This window comes from Danaus plexippus, assembly GCF_018135715.1.
Source record: "Danaus plexippus chromosome 29 unlocalized genomic scaffold, MEX_DaPlex mxdp_36, whole genome shotgun sequence".
Lineage (NCBI taxonomy): Eukaryota > Metazoa > Arthropoda > Insecta > Lepidoptera > Nymphalidae > Danaus > Danaus plexippus.
In genome coordinates, this window is record NW_026869857.1 from 1,193,276 (window position 1) to 1,212,288 (window position 19,013).

At 32.0% G+C, this 19,013-nt stretch overlaps 1 protein-coding gene across 5 annotated transcripts in view; it reads left to right on the plus strand.

The window, feature by feature from the left end:
• The first annotated feature begins 421 nt into the window (after positions 1-421).
• The window catches only part of LOC116776981 (uncharacterized), a 33,571-nt gene continuing 14,979 nt past the window's right edge, over positions 422-19,013 (plus strand). For 2 of the 5 annotated variants that reach the window (XM_061529000.1, XM_061529004.1), the window contains exons 1-2: positions 423-603; positions 10,223-10,624. In XM_061529000.1, coding sequence (XP_061384984.1) covers positions 10,230-10,624 — 395 coding nt within the window. In that variant the 5' untranslated portion in view covers positions 423-603; positions 10,223-10,229. Of the gene's footprint in view, positions 604-10,222; positions 10,625-19,013 lie in introns of all 5 variants that reach the window. The other 3 variants (XM_061529003.1, XM_061529002.1, XM_061529001.1) reach the window with 2 other exon arrangements.

Here is a 19,013-nt window from a genome sequence, read left to right on the forward strand (position 1 = left end):
CGATTGAAATTTGGCAAGATGAACAACAAAGGCTATCTTAGAATACAAGAAAAACGTTTATTCCGACGATTCCTACAAAAAAAATGTTTGGCTTGCGACCAGAAAAATATGTGTTACGTCGATCAGGGAATGATTCATAATACAGTTATATAATACTTAAAGCGAACACGTGGTTCGTTTGATAGATAGAATTATATTATTAGGAAAAAAAAACATCACTTTACACGTACTGATAAAACTAAATATATATACATATAGATAAATGATAAATATATATATATATATATATTTATATATGTACATATGTAAGGCCAAGTATTTTTAATTGCTATAAACTTCACCTGTTCGCGGGGAAAGCAGTCTTTTTTTTTGATCGTACGATGTCCGCCATTACGACTTGGACATTCTCTGGCGAGTCTAGACTAGAACCAGTCGCGGCCGAGCGCCCGTGCTGTCAACACGCGTGCACTATGACGATCCGCTGAAAGGTTGCGCGCGTAAAAAGTTTATTTAAAAAATAATATATATATATATATGCTGTGATACATTAAGTTTTATATACACAAGTGTAGAGTGACTTATTCGTGGATTTCATTGATTTAGGTAATTATTATTTTCGATAATTTATTTTATATAAAATTATGTACATAAAAAAATCTCGTTAAAATTAATTTTAATCATTAAAACGTTGTTCTCGTTGATAAATAACTGCTTTACGATACGAAAAGACGATATGTTTTGATGAAAAAAATTATCAAACACAATAATTAAACGAGCCGAGTACTCACGGACAAATCGGGTTGACTTTCTCTTAAAAAAAAATTTTTGTCCAATAAAATTTACAATTCCATACGTGTAATTTAAAATTAAAATTATCTTAAATTATACCTACGTAAAAAAAAAACATTAGTTGCGTTGATATATTTATATAGAACCTTAGTAATTAATACAGTTATCGTGGTTAGAAATTAGTTTTACTTCAAGAGCATTTAATACAGTTAAATATATATATATATAATTTTTCCACATATAAACATAGCTATATATGTTTAATATAAGTTTGAATAGTCACGACATACGAAATTTTTCTAGTTAACACACAGAAGCACGTATTTGTATTCAGTATAAGGCTATCATCAAACGTAGGTAAACCCTTAGTATGTACCCACCGTGAACAATCAAACGAATGGTAAATTTATACATTAAAATTATCAACAAAAGCAAAACGGTCCCAAATAAATAAATTTTAATGAAGCAAAAATTACTTTTTTTATGATATTCATAATTTAACGAAAAACTTACTTTCCGACGTCGGAAGGCGACTTTTTTAGTTACATGTGTAAATAATATTCGTGTATTATCTATCCTTACTAGGAGTTTCCGCAGGTAACACACGGATAGTTTAACGTTTACGTATTTAATTCACAAAACGTATTCGATACCAAAATACATATAAAAAAATAAGTGGAATTACTACAAGTTTTCTATTTTAAATCAGCAACTCGAATAGTATTAACGTTTACGAATGAAAAAACGTTGAACTCTCGCTCGGTCTGACGAGGCAGACTAGTGGTAGTCGCATTTATTTTGTAATTACCGGAACATAAATCTTTTATATTTTGCATCGTTATACGATATTTTCTTTTATTATATATAAAATATTATATATATATATATATATATATATATATTATATGCTCTAATGTTAGTTGCTTAATAGATAACTCCAACAAGTCATCTCGCATCTTATTATAATCGAACTTTGAACTGTAATCGCGAGTACCATATATATATATATGTGTGTGTGTGTGTGTGTGTGTGTGTGTGTGTGTCCAAAATATAATATTTAATGAGCTCGCCGTATGACAATAAATTCAATAAAATAGGCACTTCAGCTGATGTCAACTACTTAATACGAGAGCGTTTTAATTGACTATCAGGTATATATAAGAAGGAATTATTGAAACGGTGCGTATGTAAAAAAAAATTTTTGGTGGGATTTTCATTGATTTTTGATGATTTTGGACATCATATATGTATGTGTTTATATAGATTTTGTGGTAGTGTGACGTTTTTAAATCAAATACGCCTAGATTTTTCTGTGACTATATATATATATATATATATATATATATATATATATATATGCTATTTAAAATGAGGAAGGTAGTTACAAAAACTATTGCACTTTTAAATTATATACACACATGAATAGACAAAGATTTAGAAATCAATGTTTATATGAAAAATATATACACAAAAAAAATAATTTAAAATGTACGTAAAAAACAACAAATTAACTGTTATAATTACTATCAACATTGATCATATAAATATTATTAATTATGGTGACATTGTAATTTAGTTGTTGTTATGACTTATTCAGTTGTTGATTTGATTGTGACGTCACTAGACTAAATGTGCGTAGTCTCAAAGCGATCGTTATTTAAGATTATTCATTAATATCTTGTAATTTAATTAATTTTTATTAAAAAAATATTTCACTAAATATCTAGCGATAACATTTTTTCATACATACGTAAATCTTCACGTAGTATTAACTTGGGTTGATGAATGAGAAACTGGAAACGCAACGTACGTAGTCACGATGTGCACTCGTGTTAAGCAAACTATTATCGTATTAAACAACGCGGTTGGATCGTAAAAGTAAAAGGGACTTAATATTGAATGATAATTTTGACATAATACATAATTAAAATTATATTTCAGTTATAAATTTAGGAAAAATGAAGAAAAATGATAAAATTCGTGCCGGGAATCGAACCCGCACCTTGATAATACAGACATTTGAGCTACAGCGGTTACTTAATGCTTTTGTAAATTTTGATTATATCTCTTATTATTTACTGTATCTCTTATTTAAAAACCCCGATCAATTTAGCTGTTTTTTAAACTTAATTGTGATGTGATTTATCGTCGAACTATAAACGTCCTGTTTGGAGTGTGTGGAGACTCGTGTTAAGCGTAATAAGAAAAGCTTCGTCTGTTATATAACAAGTAAAGTCGTATGTCGGCTACTAGGTTTATTGCGTCTAAGTATGGATGTAACGAGGCCATTTGCTTTACATAGCAAATATTTATAGAGATCGTACAAGAGAGCTGTAGTTACAAACACGTACTAAGGAAGCTTTTAGAGATGGTTCTATCGAAAGATATAGAGTTATTTGCTATTTTAACGAGCAAAAAAATTAATAATATTAATCAGAGAGTAACTGATGGTGATGAGAATTATCGGTTCATACCTGATGTCGTCTCAATCGTCAGGAGACGCCGTCTCCGGCCCCTGGATTACAGTTATCATAGCTTGAGCTCGACAGATCTCAATTTTGAAGATACCAAGGTCTCCCTTAATGCAGTTGCTAATTTTAAACTCTTTATATTTTGATTAATCTTAACTAAATTCTAACGAATTTTCCTTTTAAGTAAATGCTTTTTTTTTTGGTGATGATAATACACACACACACACACACACACACACACACACATATATTTATCTTGGATAGTTAAATTAAAGTTAAAAAACGGGAAACGCTTCGTATGCAGTGATTCAAACTTGTGGTAGGAATGTTCTTAATGAACAGCTAAATTGTTAGCGAGCTGGTAGAACACATTTTCTGGAGATACAGGTTCGATTCCAGCTCGGGCAGATGAATTTTTTAATATATTTCTTCACAGAAACAACCACATCCTAATAAGGAATATAGGTTTTCTAAAAATGAAAAAGCTATGGGCTATCTTCTGTTATTATACCTAGATAAAAATAACTGTCTTCTTGATAAAACATTTCAAACAAACTGTTAGAATGTAAGCTTGATTTAAAATACGAGTTAAATTTAACTATTCAAGTTAATTTCAATCGGTACGCAATAGATTTATGTTTAATTATGCACATTAGTTACAAAACGTATTGTTTGATATGGGTTAAGGATTCTTACGAAAGGCTATGGGTTTTGGGACGCGTTATGATAATTTAGGGTCAACGTGGTTCTTGCGAGACGAATATTACCCTGGTTATGAAAAATATATATATATTTGACGGAATTTTAATCATCATCATCATCATCATCAGTCTATAGGAGCTCACTGCTGAGCAAAAGCCTCTTCTCACATGGAGAAGGTTAGAGCGTTAATCACCTCGCTCGCTCAAGACGGATTGGCGATTTCAATCATATAATTCGAAATTATAAGACCAGGTTTCCTCACGATGTTTTCTTTCCCCGTCCGTCAGTGGTTTTCTATTACTGGAGTAATTTGGGACTAAGATGGCAGAGATTCTGTGGCTATATACGGCCTATTAGGTGAGCAATTTTTAGGTAAGGAGAAAAGAGTTAGGCAGATTGTTTAAAACCTACGCTGTGCTTAAAAGATGGAATCGTCTCAAAGACGTGTGGAGGAACAGCCTCTGTATTCAAGGTATGAGCAGTTCCTTGGACTACCGTGAAGGTCATGATGATGTCCCGTAAACCTCAATTTCAGGGTTCCATCAACTAAGCCATATTCCTATCAACAGACACAGTACCTACTCATTACAAAATATTCAATACCCGTAAATTCTTCGATACATTTTGACGTTTCGCCAACAACGAACGTTGTGTTCATAGTATTCGAGATTTCAATTTCTTGCATCGTACTTAGGGATATTCTTATTATTTTCCGTGCATATAAGAGCATTATTTTAACTGTGCAGCGATTATATAGAATGTTATTCTTTTATTTTGATCTAAATATTAAAAAAGTTTAATCAAAATCTGTCCAATAATTTCGATTTTATGTAACTCAAAAAACATAAAGGGTTTTCCAATAGGGACGCTTGAACTTTGACAGCTGATTGCGGCCATGTTGTTTGAGTGACAGCTGTCAAATGCAGTGTGTTATATTCATTCCGTCCTCCCAAACCACCATGGTAGGTTACAGTGTCGAGCAGCACGTGCAAATCATAAAATTGTTTTATGAAAATGGGTCTTCAGTTCGAGCAACGTTCCGCGCACTTCGCCCGTTTTACGGTCGCGATGATCGTCCTGCCGAGTCGACTATCCGTCGATTGGTGGACAAATTCGAGTCAACCGGGTCAGTTAACAATCAGCCGGTTCCCGTGCGTCAACGTAACGCGAGATCTGCCGAGAATATCGCCGCTGTGCGCGACAGTGTCCTCGAAAACCCGCGGCAGTCAATTCCGCGTCGCGCACAGGAACTCGGCCTTTCGCAGACGACAACTTGGCGAATTTTGCGTTGTGACTTGAGCCTGCACCCGTACAAGATCCAGCTGACCCAAGAGCTCAAGGTTAATGACCATAGACAGCGCCGTGTGTTCGCTGACTGGGCATTAGAGCAGTTGGAATTTGACGCCGATTTTGGCAAAAAAATCATCTTCAGCGACGAGGCGCATTTTTGGATGAATGGCTATGTCAACAAGCAAAATTGCCGTATTTGGGACGAGACCAATCCACACGAGGTTCACCAAGTGGCAATGCACCCGCAGAAAGTGACTGTTTGGTGCGGATTTTGGGCCGGAGGCGTGATTGGTCCGTATTTTTTCGAAAACGATAATGGTGTGGCCGTCACCGTCAATGGTGAGCGATACCGGTCGATGATAACCAACTTCTTTTGGCCTGAAATCGAGAATATGGATCTGGACAACATGTGGTTTCAACAGGACGGCGCTACGTGCCACACAGCACACGCTACGATGGAAGTTCTGCACGATCAAGCGCCCTTAATGGAAAACCCTATACATGCATTATTTATGTGATATTATAATAATTAAGTTGTAGGTTTTATCGATAAATTAACGTTGACAATAATACTACATACGTAGAGTTAATAGTTTTGTATTCATACATCGTATAGTATCAATGATTATTGTATGTGAAACGTGAAACGCGTACAACGTTGTGCTATGCAGACTTATAGTAAACGTGCTGTAATATTTTCGATAAGGTTTTTAAAAATAACCTAAAAATTATTTGGAAAATATAATCATTGAATTTTTTTTTTTTAATAAGAAAAAGGGAGCAAAGGAGCAGACGGCCTACCTGATCGAGGTAGTGCTGTTTCCCATGGACAGCCGCAAAATAATTTTGCGGATGCGTTGCCACTTTTATTTGGGGAAAGGGGAGAGGAAAGGTTCGGAAAAGGGAAAAGGGAAAGGGCTACCCACTCTCTCACTCAGCCATTGGAGACTGCTTCACGCCGATCTTCTGTGAGAGGGTGGTACTTCCCAGGTCGAGCCAGCCCATGTTTGATCTGTAGTTGCATGACCACAGCTAGGCTACCACCTTAGATGTTTCATTTGAACAGGAAAATCATTAATTTCTTTAAAATATTTCCTTAGTACATTGTAATAGGATAAAGTTGTATATAGTTTTACGACTAATAATGACTAACACGTAGTTAATAGTAATATTCTTTGGATCGTTAAGGATGTGACGTGATGTGTGTAGCTATTCACAGTTTGCAAGTGATTTACACGAAAATCATCATTTTAATGATATTTCGTAAATAAAACGAAGTTTTAATATATAATTAGATTTTTTTAAGTTGAAATACCTGCCAGTCTCCTTGTTCTATGCTATCACCCCGCTTATTTTCATCCAAATCGGTTCAGCCGTTCTTGAGGTGTAAATAGTGTAACTAAAGTTACTTTTTTATATATATTTTGATATTCAGAGTGATTTACAAACATACGGATCGTTAGGAAGAACATCGAATAACAATAGTTTGGAAATACTTAAATTAATGTAACCTTAGTATGAGTTATAACAATGAAAGTCAATACCTATAGTTTCACGTTAATTAATCAGTAGAGCTCACGGCTCCTTGGGAAACCAACAACCCCAAGGACCATGCCATCAAGGTCAACAAATATTACGAGCTCACTAACGAACTCACTCGAAATAGGTTCGTCGTGGATTTATACGCGGGAGAAGTGGGAACGAGAGCTATAACGGCTAAGTCTCTACAACCAACTGAAAGACTTGGGCCTGTCCAGAACTAACATCAGTTCATTCTTGGAACGTACTTCGAAGGCAGCCCTAGTAGGTTCGTTTCAAATATGGTTAGGAGAGAGGAGCTTGGACGGTGGAGGTGAGCGTTTAATGCGCGTCAGATAGGGGCCTTAAACCTACACCTGGGGCAAGTCCCAGGCACTGTCGCAGCTCCTCTCCCTGCAACGGTGGACTCCGCACCCGCACGGTGAATCCATGGAATGATGAGAGGTTTCGTCTCATAACTTTATCATTTGTCACGATTTATGTGTGAAAAACAGGATCTTTTACTTGACTGTACAAGTCGTGTAATACAATAACATTGTACTTTAGATTAAAATTTTTCTTAAACCATATCTATCGGCCAGCAAAAGTTACGTCTGAATTGTTTCAGACGGTTTAAACTGAATTTATCCCATTATATTGATGTTATCTATATTCTTAATGACTGTGAGATTTTCCTAGTTTTTAAACATAAATAAAGGGAATTAAATTTACTTATAATATAAATAAGAAAATAGGATGATGTTTGTTACACTTCCACGTAAAAACTGCTGGATTAATTTCGATGAAATTTCGCATTAATATAGTTTATTTATCAGAATAGGATATAGACTATAATTTTTCTCCGAATTATTGATAGTTCCTGAAGTATCAACCCATAACAATTGTATGGGGTTTCAAGTCACACGACACACGATAGATGTCGCTACCGGTTGGTTGCCAAAAATGGCGTTTAAAAAATATTTAAGCATCATATTGAATATAACGAACAGAAAAACATCAATAATATATATATATATAACATTTGACGATGTTTGGCCAACATTGGCCAAGTTGGCCAAACACCGTCAAACGTTCCGTCATAGTAACTCGTGACGCGTTCATCTTCATAGCTGAAGTAGGTATAAGCCGGCTCACAATTAACACTAACAAGCCGAGACATTTAACATTCCGAGTTACTGTTATCCAGTTGAGTATCGCGAGATAACAGTTAAAATTAACTTATATTATTAAATTTTATATGTATATATATATATAATAAATGTTTTCTTTGCTAAGATAAGATTATTAATATCACTTTATTTATCAATAATAAATTTATATTTTTTTTTTTATCTCATTCGTTTATTATTTTATGTGAGCTAGCTTTTGACCTGCGGTTTTTCTTTTCGCGTATCCAAACTCTGTTCGAGATAAATATTCCTTTAAAATACAAAATTTCAATACCAAACTATATGAAACTAGTATTATTCGGATATACTACGCGGTTTTTATTATTTAAAAACTACATAATCCCGACGTTTCGGTTACTTTGCAGCAACCGTGATCACGGGCAGACGAGGTGATCTTAGATCTCATTAACCAAACTATATGTTTATATTACATTTCGTAATTAACAATACTTTAAGGTAAAGCCTAGCTCTGGTCAAGTTACTCCAGTTCGAACATGGACTCGACCGGGGAAGTACCACACTCACAGAAAATCGGCGCGAGGTAGTCTTTAAAGGCTGCGTTTCGTCCTATGTGTGAGAGAGCCGGTTGCCCTTTCCCTATTCCCACCCTTTCCTTCTATCTCCTTATTCCCACCCCTCCCTTACCACAAAAACGAAGATTGGCAAGTGGCAACGCAACATAGATGACGCGTATGTCCATGTGCGACTGTCTACTGCCCATCAAGCAGGCCGTCTTCTCGTGTGCCACCTTTGGAATAAAAATCGTCCCCTGGTTCCTGCTAGTATACTGAATCCACCTTTCCTATTATCGTAATGTAACATACACTGGGACCTTAACAAGTCAATATATATATTATTCTTTGCACCAACGAAATAATTTTATTAAATACGATCAATAGTTACTGAGATTAAGGCATACAAACAGACAGACACATATATATACATGTGAAATGATAAGGCTGAACCAAATTTATGGCTATCCTGTATTTTGTGATAATTCTTAAATCTCATGTACTTATCTGTCAGTATTTTCTTTATGGTCATATAATACTTTATATTATTATACAAAAGTATTGGAAAAAGTTAATTTTTAACCTTCGCTACTTCACAACAATGAACCCTAAATACGAAGAGACTTAATCTAACTACAAACTGTCGGTTTGAAAGTGTAACATTCTATACTTTTACATTAAAAGTTCTCACGTATATATAGCTTTGATTTAGGTTGACACTGAAAAGTGTTGGTAGCGACTTGTAGTAAGGAAACTATATAATATTCGAACGAACTACGAAACCACAGAACGATTAGTAAGTTTGAATCACTAAATACGGAACGTTAACTATTTTTCATACGTAACGTCTCACATAGAGCATTAATGTTGGTTCATGAGTGAGAAACGTGAAACTCTTCGTATGTAGTATCAGACTGGCAAGCTAGCGTATTCGATCTTACAATTAGTCACAAATTGAGACAAAGTCAGTGATGAAGTATAGTTAATTTAAATTACATGTATGTCTGTCTGTGTTTGATATCTCGTGATAACTTGTCGGATTATACACACACACACACACACACATATATATATATATATATATATATACAACATCAAACACTTTAATTTTCGCTTCAAAATCAACTGCATATAACATATTTCAGAAATGAGATGTTTCATCAAAGTCGTTGCAGGCGATAAATTAATTGTAAATTTTACATTACATTACGTTTATTTCACAGCTACGTTCCAGCGTTTGCGTTCAGCGTTCGGGCTGTTAATAAAACGCTCGTTTGTAAACGGCCTTATTTCACGCAATGTGTTTATCACTGTATAATGTGTTAGTTTTTACTTGAAACGTCTGAGATTCGGGTCATCTCTATGTGATGCCGTCTTAACGTGAAACAGTAATGTATTCATATTTTTCTCTGATCATTCAGTAATAATTATCTGTTATTTAATTCTTATTTAAAAATTTAAATTATTACTTTTGGACGAATTCGTAAAATTATTACGACAATGTCATGTTGTTTGCGTGACTTTGACAGTTTTTTTTTTTATTATTTACATTGATAACAGGATGGAGGTCCTAAATGAATAGCACTAAGTTATTTCGTTGAATATATGGACTATACAGTTGAACTTGGAAGTATCAAAATTGATCTAGCCATTTAATAGACGTTGCAAACAGTGAAAATCTTTTATTTTTATATTACAAAGAGATACATAATTATATTTAATTCTTTATATTTATTTATATATGTTACAGATTCACAATGGAATTGAAATCTCCAAAAGCTAAGAAGAAATCTGACATACCCTCGTGGAGGAAGATGATTCGTACGCCGGTTCTATTGCTGCTGTTACTCGGTTCCATCAATTGTGACATCAGTGACAGTGACAGTCGAATGTCAGTTTACAGTGACAGTGACGTTGAAATGTCAAACTACGGTGACAGTGACATCTCAAGTGTGGGCAATAGGAGCCTAAGGCACGAACACATACATCCTAACACCAAAAAGGTCCTAAATGACATTAAATATTTGAGAAGGCACTTGAACAAGGAGATCGTAAATTTCGTTATGACAGACGTCCTTGTGGACGGTGAGGTTGAGAACAGGATACATTACAACGGGATTACGGCGAAGGAGACTTTCGTGGGGAAAGACGGGTGAGTTCACTATATATATATATATATCAATAAAAATATATCTAAAGTGTAGGTCTTAAAGTATTTTAACTCCTACTAAAATCTTGCCTCTGTATGTGAGAACCCAAAAACATTACCAATTTTTTTTTTATAATATATATATATATACGTTTAATAAATATATATTTACTCAATACTAATGTTTGCTGCACCAGTTTCGATGCAATCGCTCCAACCATGTAAACTTACCACAAGTATACATACACAAATCAACAAACGAATCGTTAATAGTTTCACATTGATTATTGGGAAATGGGAAACGCACCGTATGTAGTGTGACGTGTTACTAGTACTAAGGGCATTGTTGCGTGTCCCGCCCGGTGTGTATCCGTCGTCGACCACTCTATCTCATAAACACCTTTATAATAGCTGCCATTAACTAAACTCACACTATCTAAGTTTGTTATAAACAAAGTTTGTATATAATAGTATAAACCCAGGCTTAATACACGTTCAAACTGTCAGTTCAGCGTTTATAAAAGACTCAATAACTAATACGTAAGAAAATGGATAATTCCTCAAATATAAAAATAAGTCATACAAAGTCTTGTATAAAGAAATATATAGTAGACATTTTCTTATTATATATAAACATTTTATGCAAACAAACAATCTATGATGCTATCATACCCTTGACATTGAATAAAGTTCAACGCCATCTTGTTTATAAAAGACGTCTAAATTATTACCTAACAGCCAACAGTTCAGAAGTTTAAGGCCAGTTGAAAAAGTTTACTCACTAATACAGATAACAGTTTTAATCAGACTTTATTTGGAATTAATTATTACAATAAAATATATTTTATATAATAATATTAATTGATAATCAAAAACATATTTCCAAACGAAACGGCGGGAAATTGATAAGAAAAATAAAAACATCAAATTTAGAACATGCAGTGATCGTATGAATATGAGACAAATAAAATACATAATAATTATGCAATCATATGCTATATAAAAATAGACTTTATTTATATGTAGTTAAGAGTCATCAATATTAAGATCACGCCACTTCTTGGCAGATATTTGTTCTAATGAAATGCCATTGGAAAATATACTCTACGTAATGGTAATAAGGTTTAGGGAATAGCATAATGTCAATTTATAATTAGTATGGGAAGCCAATCAATTTAATCTTCATAAGACTGCTTTCGCGTTCCAAATTTGAATTTTTGGTATTATATTCAAAGCCAAACGAAAATCGACTCTATTTGTATGGAATAAAATGTATATATGTGATTATGGCATCACGTGTTAGTTTGCTATTTTTTATTATGCGACTCTCAGCCAATCAAAATTCAACTTTATTACAACGCAATAAGTGCTACCCAAACTGATGAGGAAATGTGACGGAACATAGAAAAATGTGTGTTACTATGTTCCCGTTCCAAATTTAAATATTTATTTTTGTTCATTTGTTTTAAAATTATAAGTTTTTTTTTAATGCCATATGGGTCTGGACCTACTATATAAAGCCAAATGCAAATGCCACGTCCTCAAAACAAAGTTCAAGTAACTCGCTGCATGTTTATGTTAGTTGCGAATAAAATAAAAAGTATATCACAACAGGCGTTGCTTCCGCTCTCACGACGGACGCTGAACTGAACGTTCCGAATTTGAAATTTAACGTTTTAATTTTTTTCAACGCCACGCTGCCAGTTATTTTTATGCAACGAATTCATATATTAGAATAAGATTATTTTAAAATACGTTTCAAATTAAAAAATGATTAGATGTAATTTTAAAAATCAATAAAAATAAATTGCTGGTTATATATTAAACAAATTCTAAGTTGTTGGCCCTGAGGCCATTTAAGTAACATGATAAAATACTCCTTAAACACCAACCGCATTACATTAAAGAAAATTTGAAACTTTTTAAAAAAAGAACACGATTTCGAACAGCAGTAATAGTGCGCACGATTCGCTCCAATTTAATCACATATTGTAATACAAATTGAGGTTTATGTCTACAGCATACGGTTTATATTTACTTGTATTCATTATAGTACAATCAGTAGAAATTTAGTTCAATGAAATTTGAGCCTTATTTCTCGAGCATATCGTTAAAATTTACTTGTTATTATTGTATTAAAACTAAAATTTTGTACCAATAATTACCACATAAGATTTTAATTCATATCCACATACAGATAAGTCGTATTATCGTATGCTTGAATTAATCGTACTATGAACAACATAAATTCCATACAATTTATAGATACATGAAATTTTAGTACTTATTGCTACATAAATAAGATATATTATTCTACGAAAGTATAATAGCAAGAAGTTAAATGTGAAAGTACGTTCTTGGAAGTTAAGGGCTGCTTACACAGAGATTTTTATTCATATAATAATGTATATGTAAGTTGATATTGTGTGTTTGTCTGTTTGTTTGATTTATATCACGACATTATTTTTATATGTTGGTTTTTATTGTTGGTAGTAAAGTCGTCAGGGCTGTCAGTAGTATAATGATAGGGCTGTCACAAGTAAATAAATATATGTATGGCAGGGAGAATTAAGTTTACACATTTTTTATTGTGTACATTTGTGTGTTACGTAAAAACTAGTTGACCAATTTGCATATAATCCTGTTTCTATGAAGATTCGGAACAGCTTATCCCGGGACTCCCACGGGAACGTAGGTACAATACGCGGTTGTACTCAAAGATTTTGGGAAACAAAAAAATACTTAATTACTTCGTTAGCGGATTGGAATCTGGCTCGCGTAGATTTACTTCAACACTGCTTTTATGTTAAAAAGTATATTTTATATCGAAATATATATAAATATATATATATATTTATATATATATATATATATATATATAACGATTCTTATTAATTTTTATCTGTCTGTTTGTCCAATCTAATCTTTGAGACGGTTTGACCGAATTCTACGAGACTTTTGCTTCAGATAGGCGATATAGTAGGTAGTAACATAGGCTACTCACTTATTTTAGATTTTGGTAAAATTATCAATATGTTATAAAAAATAAAATCTCATAAGATTTATGTGCAAAACTTTATTATTACCAAAATCTGTAAAGATTTCGATGAATTTTTTTTTTTCACGAATCTGCGTATTACGTACCGATAGACATTTTTCAAGATATTTTCGTTGTCACTGGATTCTTTAAACAGTAGGTAGCTCGTACTGGTGAGGGGCACTTGTGAACTAGACAGGGGATTAACACAACTAGAGCTATCACACGGGTCTATCCGCAAGATATATATTAAAACAGAACTTGAGAATATTATTTTTGGTATGAAAAAGTTGGTATTGACAAAAATATAACGGGATATATTGGAATTATGAAAATTTTTTAGTCTTACGAGAACCAGTGTAATGTGCATGTGTAGTAGTTTTTTATACTAAAGTTATTTAAAAATTGCAATATGTATTAACATATATACAAACAATGTATAATTAAATATTTTTTTTATGAAATAAAATTTTACCTCACAGCAACCGAGGATCACGGTTGGTGAAAAGTAACCGAAAGGTCGGTTTTAAACCCTAAAATATTAGTTTCATTTAAATGAATATCGTACAACATATTTAATAAACTGATATTTTTTTTTATATTATCTATGTCATTTTAACAGTCTGTGGTTATAAAATTTCAAGCGGAATTGTTCTTCCTTTTCAATTTGCTCTATTGATTTCTATAAAACTCTCTCGTAAATTAAAACCTTTTAGTGTCATAAGTAAAATTGATAAATACAGAAGAGTTTTGCCTACTTTATATTTAAGTATATATCACGTGATTGTTTTAAGAAACGTAAATTTTAACAAAATCGGCTTAACGCTTTTAATATAATAATGATTACATAACTTACTATTTACAAAACGGTTAATGAAACTGTGGCAGAATGTATTATACCATTGCTTTCCGAGCTCATTGAAGTTTTAAAGAAATTCTTACGTCAATTTTATTGTATATTCATATAAAAATACATGCAAAGATTATATTCTAATTTCAAAATCAATTAAATTGAACCACATACAGACAACTGCTTTTTTCTTTTTTTTATTTCAACTGTAGTATATACAGTCAGCAATATTTTTTTAATTCAACTCAACTACATACAGCCAACAATTTTTTTCATTTTTAATCCAACTATACTATATACAGCCAGCTATATTTTTTTAAAATCAAACTCAACCACATACAGCCAACTATTTTTTTCATTTTTAATCCAACTATACTATATACAGCCAGCTATTTTTTTTTAATCAAACTCAACTACATACAGCCAACCATTTTTTTTTAATTCAACTCAATGACTGTACTATATACAGCCTTATTGTAAACATCTCGACATTAAATGTACTAACACCAACTGTCCTACTCCGGCGTTGTCTTGCACCTTTGCAACTCAGTGCTGATTCCGAACAAAACGGTTGACGTCTCAGCGAACGTAAACAAAACCTTTAATTATCGCTCAGAGGGAAATGGCGCGTCGTTTGTAATATTTAAAAGAAAAAAAATTATAACAATACAGTCTATATATCTGTTATTTTCATTACGTTTTGATAAAAAAATGTGTTGGAATGATTTAATTCGTGTTGATGTTTGTTAAGTTTAAGTAAGAGGCTTATGTTTACTACCGGTGTGCGTTATCACGATATACGGAGACTTGAACGTCTATTTCTCGTAATTCATAGTATTTTATACGGGATACGTTTCGTGTGGAGTTCAACGAACAAATTTATGATAGAAAATTTGTTTTAAATACATTACTATATATCAGGTTATAACATTATTATTAAGTAAATATATATTTTGTATTATATTATACCAAAAATACTTTAAATTTCCCTTATTTTCGTCACATCCTTAATGAAGGATTCATTCCTTTCCTATTGTTATTATCGTGATGCTATATAAACTGTGACCTACACAAATAAATGATCTTTGTAACAATTAAAGAATTTATAAAATACGATCAGAACTTACTGAGATTAACGCAAAAAATCTTTAATATATAAAAGTACAAATTGGCCGCGTTATAATATAGGCTCTACAATTTGGATCAATGCCTGTTATTAATTAAAAAAAACTATGAATCCATTAGCCGGCTGTCAGTTTAGACAGTCTTATGACAGCCGAAAGCGTTTATGATTCCTGAGATATTTTTTTAATTCATTAGCAGATTAGAATTTAATTTATTTAAGTATATTGTTTTATATATATATATTCGTTTAATAATTTTTTTTAATCTGTTACAGTTTTTTCACGACTTATTTTATTATTGATATCAAAATGCATGTTCGTAACGTAATATTTTATATGTATGACAATTTAAATCAATTTTTTTATATATAATTCACTAGTTCTTACCCGCGACTTTGTCTGTTTTGGAGTTCGAAATTTATTTTAGAGCACATACATCCCGACAAAACTATTTTATTCACATAATTGATAGCTTCTCTTGATTTTATCTTACTGTTTTGCTGAAATAATTGTTTTCTGACTTAATATTAATGGCTACACATAAATATTTTTAGATTAGCAACAAAATCACGCCATATTACAGGAGTATAGGTCAATGAATCACTCATACACAACGTGTAAATTTAACTGACTTCGTAGAAGGTGGTTCACCTTAAAACTATTGCCAAAAAAAAACTCTACAAACATAAATAAATCTTACTCTTGGGGTGTACTAAAAACCTACTAACATGAATTTAATACTGAAAATTTTTTGTTTCACTTTCGATATAAATAGTTTTGCTTAACACAAGTGCACATCGTTACTACATACGCAGCGTTTCTCGTTCCTCTTTTAATAACTTACATTAATACTAATGTTAAGATTGATGAATCAAAAACTATCAACGCTCAGTATGTAGTTACGCAAACTTGGGTTAAGCGTACAGTTAAGAAAGTAACACTCACGTAGCTAATTGGAAATTAAAAAACACTTCACTTTTGGATATATTCTATTTTTGTAAGTTCTGCCAAAATATTTTTTAGAGCAGTTTAGTCTTCATTCACACTAGTCTCGTTTTAAATTTTACAAAATTCAACATTTTTATATATTGAACGTATCATAACTATGTATAAAATGTGGAGAAAAAGAAAATGAGTTTGTATAATGAAGCGATTTTTTTAATGATCGGGTAATTTTTACCAGCTCCCGGAACAACAAAATATTATTAATAACATATATATATATAATATTAAATTAAGTTTTAAGTTATTAGATTAAATTTGATTCAAATATCACATATATGATTGGTTGGTTGTTTTAAATGTGGCCTTCATCCGTGAAAAGACGTGCACAGTATATTCTGCCAGTTTCAAATATCACACAAAAGAAAAATAAATAATAGGAACTCATTATTATTTTAGCCAAAGCATTAATAAGTTAAAAAAAAGACAATAGACTAATAATGTCAAAGCGACGCCTGTCATTGTTGACATTAGACAGCTCCTTGACAGTGACATTTGAAAGATCTCTATTAAAACATTAAAAAAAAACACAAAGATTACAGTATTTGAGAATATAAACACGGTTATAATGTATTCACTACAAACTGTTTGTTAGTCCGATGAGAACTAATAGTAAGGATATAACATAAATACAAATGAATTGAAACTTCTATGACTGATGACAGCAAATTATTGAAAAACAAAGCGAGTGCTGATCAAGTTGAACGTGAGGAGGAGGTTTGGACTTTGGATGTAACTTGACCAATGTGCTGACAAAAACATAACCTGCCTTTATCCAGTCGGTTCAACTTTATATAGAATTATTTTTGCGACGTTTTGTTTATATGAGATCTTAATTTAAACTAACTTTCTCAGCCGGTATAAGATTGTTACGTTGTACTTTTGTAATGTAAGGAATGCCGCGTTTCCATTGAATCACGCGAGATGCAGCAATTAGATTCAATTCAATTTATAAGGTGTGTTACGTACTGGGCGGTTGAAACGCTGGCGGTTGGAACGCCGGCGTTTTATCTTATACTTATTATAAGGGAGAAAAAACTTTTTTTAGTTAAACTTTTTTTAGTTAGCTTCATCAAAAACTTATTACCAACAGTAGTTAGGTTTAAAACATGTATTAAGATGTTTCCAAGCTTTTTTTTATATTATTGCAAAATTGAATTCAATCACAATTCTTAATAGCATACTATAGTTAACCAACAAACTGATAGTTTTGACGTACTTATTACAATCCTCGCGATCTCGAGGACGAAATTATATTATACTCGTATGTTTGTGAAATTGTAAGCAATCAAATACATTTAAATGCACGAGAAAATCATTGAGCAGGACCTGCTGCCTTCTTAATATAACAATACAAATGTATTATTTTCTAATAAAAAAAATTAATTATAATATTATCTCCTTGTCATCCGAAATGTTTTCGTACTGAAAAATGTGAGAAATATATATATATATATATATTTGTGTATATTCCAATTAAATGAACGAAATTTATATCATTTATGTGCGATAAACAATTTTTTTTTGATTACATTCGCAAGTATTGTTTTAATTTAAACGCTCGTTAAATCATCTAAAGACGTAACTCTGTGTCCAGCCTTATTACTGGACGTTGTAAATCAATTTTATTTACACGTTAATAGAGTGCATTTTGTATTGCACGGAAATCCAAATTTCGCGGTCACGAAACACAAGTTCGTTGACCTCTCGTTATGCAATGTGAGGTTTTTATGAAAATCATTTAAAAATTCCTGTTAGAAATCCGTAATGTGCGGATCGATTATGTTATGTAGGCTTACTATGAGTGCGTCACTAAATACGTTACGTTATCAGTTTTTCATACATATATCTTCACTTAGTATTAACGTAGGTTATGAATTAGAGACGGGAAACGCAACGTACGTAGTTTCAGACTTGTGGTTAGCATATAGTCAATTAAATACTATTAAATTTGTTTTTTTCGTGTTATAGTCATTGTTGAAATTTTGAAAAAGATCTTATATCGGTTTCTATATATTTTCCTTTAAATTTTTGAGTAATATTTTTGTATAATAAATTTGTATGCCGTTTTAAAAGCACGCTTATTTTATTACTTTAAAAACTACATACTCCATTTTTTTCAATGAAAATATTAGCTTCATTAAGATGAAAATACGCGAAATTCTTATTATATGTATATATAAAGGCTAGTAATAAACGTAAATACATAGAAAATTCAACATAGTTCAGAAACACATCACCAATTAAAAGACAATAAAATCTTAAAAATATTTAAATACATACAAATACAAATATATATAAATCTTAAAGTAATTATAACATATATATATATATATAGTTTTAAAACAGACAGCAGTGAATGAGATTAGCTTGTGGCTC